Raw genomic sequence first — 8,657 nt, forward strand, 5'->3', positions numbered from 1 at the left:
GGACTATTTTGATTATAAATCTTTTTTACATGTCAAGTGCCACGTGCCACTGATCTGATGCCACATGTCATTGACCTGACATGTGACATGTCAAGTGTCATTGAACTGACACGTCAACCAATCATCTTGTGACAAGTGGCATTAGCCCCCCACGTCATCATCCAACTGACGACGGAAGGACTAACATGATGAATCGTGTATCTTTTAGAGACGATTTCGATTAACTTTATCTTTCGAGGACCAAAATAGAGATCAAAGTATTTTTCAGGACGATTTTGACTATTTACTCTTGGTTATTAAAATGATGAGCAGGTGTTTTGCAGAAGTGGATACCCGAAAAGAATCGGAGCCTTTGGAGTTGGGACATGTATCATGTATGTTTATCCAGCGAAGGTCAAACACTTCGAAGAAGAACATCAAAACGGCATCATAATCTACGTTTTGTGATCGTTTCCCTTTCCGAGTCCCTGTTCTTCACCAACCCCGACCCTCTAGTTTAAGTTCTTTTCGCCACTCGCCACCCGCACGCACACTTTTGAATCTCCAGTTTCTCTTTCGTGCTATCAATCAATCCACCGAATCCTACGAGGTAATTTAGTTCCCCCAAAACCCTAGCTTTTTGCTTTCTTTCCTGCTGCGTTGACTTCCTTCTTATCATGCTTTCCCTCTCTCAACTTCTTAATTTCACGCGCTGTTCCTTTATCTTCGTTACTCTCATTAGATTTCATTATTCTGTTGCGATCCCTATCAATTAGATTATGGTATTTTCTGATCAAATTGTGTGCTTACATAGATCGTTGGAGAAACCTGCCTGTAGAATTAAGATAGGGAATCATTATATTTGTTGACAGCATGAATCTTTCAGCTGTTGCAGGAACGGTGCCTCGTCGTTAGAAACACTCGGCGTGCTTCTGCTTGCACCTGAGAGGAGAAACATAAAAGATCAGCTTTTTAAAGAGTTTAAACTTTAAACACCCCAAGTTTTGCCATGACCTTACTTTGTTGTCGATACCAATAATTAGACTAAATGGAGAATGACTTGTGAGCATGATTTTGAAGGAGAACCCTGTAGGTACTGAGCTTGCAATGAGTAATATCAATGTGGAGGAGGAAATAGATTTTTCATGTGAACCGTACATTGGTTTGGAATTTGACTCACCGGATGATGCACTCAAGTTCTACACGTCATATGCAAATCGAGTTGGATTTAAAGTTCGGATTGGTCAGCTGTATCGATCAAGATCAAATGGGTCAGTTTCTTCTCGAAGATATGTGTGCTCAAAGGAGGGATATCAGCTCAGTTCGAGAACAGGTTGTCCAGCATTCATAAGAGTGCAAATAAATGCTTCTGGAAAGTGGGTTGTTGATCATTTCCAAAAGGATCACAATCATGATCTTGAAATTGAAAATGGAAATTGCACACCAACAGTGCAGCAGAAAGGTGCTGCAGCTTTCAAGTCCTTTACTGAAGTATCCCGTAGGCCAAGGAAGAAATTGCTTGAATCCTGTAATGAATCTTCTGGTCCCATGGGCATTATTGATTTCAAGCGACTGAGAAAGGAAGAACTCGAAGGACAGTTCCGAACTGAACCATATGTAGGTCAAGAGTTTGGTTCACCCAATGAAGCCTACCAATTTTATCATGCATATGCAGCATATGTTGGTTTTGGAGTTCGAATTGGTCAATTATTTCGTTCTAAGAATGATGGATTGATCACATCCCGCCGATTTGTGTGCTCAAAAGAAGGGTTCCAGCACCCTTCACGGGTTGGGTGCGGGGCCTATTTGAGGATTAAGAGACAGCCATCGGGAAAGTGGGTGGTGGACCGTCTCCACAAAGATCATAATCATGATTTGGGCTCTGAAAGGGAGGGTAGGCCAAAAAGTATTCCTGATTCCAATATTTTGGCTGAAGAGGTAGATACTGGATTTGTAAATGGTGATTTATTTCGGATAGACAACTATCCTGTCCCCAGAGGAACTAGACAAAATCACATTAAAAGTGATTGGTACAGCATGCTTCTAGAGTATTTTCAATCAAGACAAGCAGAAGATACAGGATTCTTTTATGCTGTGGAAGTTGACAATGGTAACTGTATGAGCCTATTTTGGGCTGATGGCAGATCTAGATATTCATGTAGTCAGTTTGGTGATGTCCTTGTTATTGACACTTCCTACCGTAAGAGTGTCTATTTGGTGCCGTTTGCCACCTTTATTGGAGTTAACCATCACAGGCAACCTGTGCTTCTTGGAAGTGCTTTGATTGCTGATGAATCTGAAGAGTCTTTCGCGTGGTTATTTCAGACATGGCTGAGGGCAGCATCTGGCCGGCAGCCTCTATCGATAATTGCTGATCAGGACATTGCAATCCAGAGGGCAATAAGAAAAGTCTTTCCAAGAACCCATCATCGCTTTTCATTGTGGCAAATCAAGGCAAAGGAACAAGAGAATTTGGGTATAATGGGTGATGGATTTACAAAAGATTATGACAAATGCATTTACCAGAGTCAGACAGTTGATGAATTTGACGCCACATGGGCTGCCTTACTCAACAAATATGGACTGAAGGACAATCCTTGGCTAAAAGAAATGTATGAGAAGCGGGCATCCTGGGTTCCATTATATTTAAGGGGCACATTTTTTGCTGGCATACCCATGAATGAAAGTGTTGATTCATTCTTTGGTGCAATTTTAAATGGCCAAACGTCTCTCGTGGAATTTATTCCAAGGTATGAAAGAGGTCTTGAGCGACGCCGGGAGGAAGAAAGAAACGAGGATTTCAATACTTCTAATTTTCAACCATTTTTGCAAACAAAGGAGCCAGTTGAAGAACAATGTAGAAGGCTTTACACTCTTACCATATTCAAAGTACTTCAAAAAGAGCTTTTGCAGTGCTATAGTTATCTTGGGTTTAAAGCTTTTCAAGAAGGGAGCATCAGCCGATATATGGTGCGTAAGGGAGGAAATGATATGGAGAAACACCATATAGTTACATTTAATGCATCTAATCTTAGCATTAGTTGTAGCTGTCAGATGTTTGAATATGAAGGTGTTCTTTGTAGACATGCTTTGAGGGTTTTCCAGATACTGGAATTAAGAGAAGTTCCTTCTCGCTACATCTTGCACAGATGGACTAAAAATGCTGAGGATGGTGTTTTCCCTGATTTAGAGTCATGGAGTAGTTCTCAGGAACTCCGGAGTTTGATGCTATGGAGTCTAAGAGAAACTGCGGCTAAGTACATAGATGCAGGTGCAACATCTATTGAAAAGTATAAACTTGCTTATGAGATTTTGCGTGAGGGTGGGAGAAAGCTTTGTTGGCACAGGTGATGAATACTTCTGTGAGGTTGTACATAGTTGTAAGATTGTTTCTTTTTTACCCTGAAGCCTTGAATTGTTCATTTGTGATATCAGTTTAGCTCTTCTAATCAATTACAAACATTTTGCGTCCATCTTAGTGTTTCAACAATTCAAAGTAATCAATGGTTCAGTTTTCTGTTTCTATCAGTCGCTTGATCCCTTCCCTGGAGATTACTGACTTCTTAGATGGATTAACATTAGAGCCTTCTTATGATAAAGTGTGACATCGGTTTCACCTTGATTTGTATTAATTAAGCTGCACCACCCCTATTTTGTTGCTTATTTCCACCGCAATATATACTACAGGTGGGGGTTTCCAGTGAGCAGCATCTGCTGTATCTGGTGATAAAATGGTTTGAAGTAATCATCATTATATTTGAAGGAGGATCTCTTACAGTCTTACTAATCATATTCTTCTTGCTAAATGCATTCCCAACTTTATCGATTAAGTAAAAAAAAAGGGAATTTTTATTCAGTAGAGGGAAAATAAAAACTGTATTGAGTGGTTAAGATGACTGTTGATGAGATTTGATTGGTGATATAAATTGTAGTTTGGGTTAAAGCTTGTTTCTCATAATTTTTGTCTAAAATCAATATTTGGTAGGTTAAAAGTAAATATGTTGAAGCCGTGCCCATTTATCATCCAAAATTACTGGGTTTTCAACTTTTCATTTTTCTGATTTGATTTGGAAAATGAAAATGAAGTCAGCTTCTTGTTTTAGTACTGGAATCAAATAGAAAATAGGTTTATACCAATTGAGAGCATAATTTCCTTCTTTATGCAGTGGGATATTAGAAATTGTAACTGTTATATTATATAGACATCATACCAACTGACTCATGCAAGAGGAGAAGGCAAGTCCCTATCAGTCTTTGAGAACTAGATTGATGCAGCCATATAGAGGCAAATGGATAAGCCAAACCACAGAAAATTCCAAGCACCCCTGGGTTCTGTACTTCTGTTACTCTCTACTTTGTCTTTTTCTCGCCCTCTGTTTTTTTCGGTAGGTAGGACATGGAATGGGCAATAGCTTGTCAACAAATCACACCTGCTATTAAACGCTGCTTATATGAGAAGCTTGTTGGTCAATTTTGCCAACTTTGGTTAAGTGGAGTGAATTATAAATCAGAATTATTCACAGTAAAAACTCCATTATAGAATGACCCAAGCTCCACATAGTTACCTCAATGATATGTTTTATCTTTTGATTTTTTAACTGTTTTGGAGTTTTACTCTTTTAATGAGACAAAGGTCTCCATTTATTTTGGGAATAAAAATTTTATCAAGGAGTAGAAGCCTGGGGCTACAATACTTAGCAGGTAAGAAACCTTACCTCTGTCTTCCAATGGCCCAATGGTAAAGTTTGTATCTTTTTGTGTTTTTACTTTTATGGGCAACGAACGAATGAGGGGTCTTGCAAATGGAATAGGTGATAGGATCTTAGAAATTATGAAATTATCTTTTATTTAATTTATACATTACTTTTATTAATTTATTGTGTGACTTTAGTATTCATTTTGCTTTGGGATGGCAAAGGAATAGAGGATAAGCCACTAGTTTCTACTCTCTCAATGATGTCCTTATCCTGAACATTCACTTCTTATCTTCTAAAAGATAAAGGTCCCCAACCCAATGGAAGTTCAGGGTAAGGACATGATTGAATGCAGTTATCAAGTTGAAGATTTTCAAGCTAATTAGGATGAGAGTAGATGAAAAATTGAAAAAGATGGTTACTATAGAGTAAAGATAAACTTCGATTAAGAGTTCAAATGCAGTGTTTTGGACTTATTCATTTGTATATTCAGTCTGTGAGCTTGAGCTGACACTAGCATCATCTTATTGGACCATTTATGATAAATTATTTCATATTTATGGTGTATCATGTGGGACTCTATTTCCTCACATTATGATTTTCAGATTACTTAATAGTGAACCTTATCACTAGCTTACATACATGATTTTTTTAAACTATAAAACATAATTGAAAGACTAAATAATTAGGTCTAAGGCTAACATGTCACCTATGAGTAGAGTAAATATAATCATATATAGTGCTCCAACATCAAGTAATAATTTCATTTAACAGTTGTATACCATGCACTCATAGTTTGGGAAAAATTTCAAGTGAACTAAGGAATATCGGTGTTCTAGTTGTTTTAACCGTTAATTTCAATTAATATATATTATATATATTTTTTATAATTTAGATCAATAGTTAAAACAACTGAAATACCGGTATTTCCGATATACTTAAAACTCTTCCCATAGTTTATAGTTTGATTCAGACAGGATTCACCATTGATCCTTCATTCTTTAGGTATCATTTGACATCTATTTTATAACAAAAAAGACAAGCAAAATAGTAGGCGTGTTTCTTGTACCTCTAAAGATTGTTAAAACCGTTTTCAAAACATGTCTCTTTAATTTTTTTTTTTTTTTAAATTGTTTTCTGTATCCTGATTAATATAGCCGATTTCACCTAGTGCCATAAGATTTTGTCGTTCTTGTCATCATTGTCTCCAAGTAAAGACATTTTTAATGTTTTTTTCTTTTTTAATTTTTTCCCCTTCAAGCATATTGTTGATCCCAATATATATATCTCTCTACCTTGGATACAGTAACTAAATGCTACCCTTGTAGTGTATACCATACTTAGGTAGCAGAGAACTTGGTTCCTTAGCATTTTGCTTTATTCCATTCTTGTTTTTTCTTTTTTTCTTTTTTTTTTATGGCCAAAGATAGCATTTTACTTTGCTATATCAACAAAAGAACACGGTTTAGCATAAAACCACACAGAGATCATAAAGTAGTTTTCCAAGTTTTATCCTTCCCTAGCAGAATGTTCCTTTTTTTTTTTTAATTTCTCCAAAAGTAGTTCTTTACTTATCTTTTCAACTTGATGGAAGTCCTTATTCTTCTTTTAGAAATGCAATGTGAACTGAAGATGAGTCATTAAATTTGTGCTTCTTACCCCAATGCAAGAAAGCATATACTTTTTTTTTTCAAGGATGATCTTCACATATATGTAAAAGATTTAAATTTTCTTAATCTTTCACCAAAAGAATGTCATTTTTCACAAAAGTAGTTCGTTACTTATCTTTTCAGCTTGATGGATGTTCTGATTCTTTCATAAGTGCAATAGAATTCACCTAAGATGCATCATTAAATTTATGCTTCTTAGACAATAATGCAAGAAAGCATATACTTCTTTTCATTAGCATAATCTTTCACAAGAACTTAACCATTAGTAAATGTAATTTTTTTCCATAATTAAAACAAAATTCTTATATAAACAAATAAATAAATATAGTTATATATACATTTCCAACAAAAAACAACTCATAACATCATTCTATACACATCTTTGACATATTACACATCATTAAGAACTTAGAACAAAAACGAGCAAAAATAAAGGTTGCAAAGATTTAAAATAATTTACAACATTTTTATTCTTACTCACATAGGATATAAAACAGAACCAAATTAAAAAGCTTAATGCTTCATTGGTGAAACTAGTGTTTCAACATAAACCTCTGCATCAAACCAACCTTTGCCATTCTGAATCCTAGGATACTTGAAGGAACGATCACTTGGGTCAAACAGAACCAAGTCAAACTCAAACATGAGAAGCACTTCACCCTTTTCTGAAACATAATATGGCCCTGAATATGAAAAATCTTCAGGGTTAGGAAGATAAGGAACTGTCACCAATTTGATCCATGACTCTGTCACACCATAATCCTTCATCAGCCACACAACAAAATGAGTTCTTTTATGATCATAACTCATGCACAGACATTCATTAAGAACACCCAAAGTAGGTGTTGATGAAGTCTCCTCTTTTTCATAATCAGGTGGCAGAATTTCCCTGTAACTCTCCTTCTGAAGATCCAAAGAAACTATAATCCAAGAAGAGGTCGATCCAAGAGTGAAATTGGAGGCCCAATTAAGAGTTCCAGTGACGAATTTCCCTGAATTTTGATATGGGGTGACACCATGAGGAAAATCCTGAATCTTCCTCCAAGAATTTGTTGCCATGCTATAAACCTTAACCTTGGATTCACTGAAGAAGTGGTTGGGATCACAGAACACAGCAACAACCTTGTAATCTTGCTTGACATGATCATAGCCAAGACCAAAGGAAGTGAAGCAACCGGGTCTCCAATTATTGCCCAAAGGTGGAGACTTTTTTGAGACCCTAATGGAGGGGTTCCAGAGAAGAACACAGTCACCTTTAATGGCGAAACAAACAAGGCCGTCACAAGAACCAACGATGCCGTCATGGCGGTACTTGTTCTTGACAGGGTAGTTAAGGTGTTCAGAAATGGTGGTTGAAGAAGTTGAAGAGATGAGAGAGTTTAAGTAACAAGAGTTGAGATGAAACTCAGCGGTTGTGGCACTGAGAATGATTCTGTTATGGTGTGTGAAGTGGTGAAGGTGCTTTTTGATGAAGTAAGAGTCAGAGATGAGAGAGTTCCATGACTTGCATACACACCTGAATTTCAGAAGACACTTCACTGGAATCCTTGACAGAATCTCCACTACAAGCTCTTCTGGAATGAAGGCCTCCATCTCCATGATGCTACTAGTTCTTATCACTCCTCTTTGGTGGTAATCGATTCTTCTTCTTCCCTGCGATGATGATGACATGTTAGTCATGCCCAAGTGTTTGTGTTTTTGTGTGAGGTTTCATTTCATGGGTGGTTGATGATGGTTTATGATCATGATGATGGTGATGGCGATGCTAATCATCATTCATTCATTCATTCATGCTTATTTATACTTATGTGTCTTAGATTACTTTTTCATCTCTTTTTAAATAAAAATTTAATAAAAAGATTAATTTAATTTAGTATATTATCAGTATAAAATAATTTTATAAGCAATTTTATAGGGGTGCACGCGGATCGGATCGGATCGAATATGACCAAAATTTCAATCCGACATCGGATCAGATCTAATATCCGCAGTTTTTAAGGTTGGATCCAATCCGATCTGATCTGCACATTTGCGGATCAGATCGAATCGGATATCGGATATATCTGCAATTTTCGAATCAGATTTGAATAAACACCGCAGATATGTGGATCGGATCTGATCCATAAACACCCTACAATTTTATACGTATATTTAATTAATATAATTAAATAGTTTTTAAATATTATTTTTTATTTAATTTAAAAAAATAAATATTTTTTTAATTTTTTAAACAATTAATATGTAAAAATAGATATTTAAATTAATTAAATAATAATAAATTTTTTAAAAACTAAACAAAAATTAAATTTTAAAA

The 8,657-nt window shown here is 36.0% G+C and overlaps 2 protein-coding genes across 3 annotated transcripts; one reads left to right on the plus strand and one right to left on the minus strand.

Moving 5' to 3' along the window:
- LOC107638557 (protein FAR1-RELATED SEQUENCE 7-like) lies at positions 318–3,642 on the plus strand. Of its 2 annotated transcripts, none has more exons than XM_016341894.2 (2): positions 318–589; positions 866–3,642. In XM_016341894.2, exon 2 carries the CDS (start codon positions 1,048–1,050, stop codon positions 3,328–3,330), a length of 2,283 nt encoding a protein of 760 aa, XP_016197380.1. In that variant the 5' UTR covers positions 318–589; positions 866–1,047; the 3' UTR covers positions 3,331–3,642. The 2 variants fall into 2 exon arrangements, with proteins under 2 accessions (XP_016197380.1, XP_016197381.1); XM_016341895.2 differs by having other exon boundaries at positions 875–3,642.
- On the minus strand, positions 6,692–7,932 carry LOC107638558 (F-box/kelch-repeat protein At3g23880; the record flags this gene model as incomplete). Its single annotated transcript, XM_016341896.2, is given in 1 exon segment — positions 6,692–7,932. A coding segment is annotated over 1 exon segment (1,076 nt), but the record flags the coding sequence as incomplete, so codon positions are not given.

This window comes from Arachis ipaensis, chromosome B04 (assembly GCF_000816755.2).
Source record: "Arachis ipaensis cultivar K30076 chromosome B04, Araip1.1, whole genome shotgun sequence".
In the NCBI taxonomy this organism is placed as follows: Eukaryota; Viridiplantae; Streptophyta; class Magnoliopsida; order Fabales; family Fabaceae; genus Arachis; species Arachis ipaensis.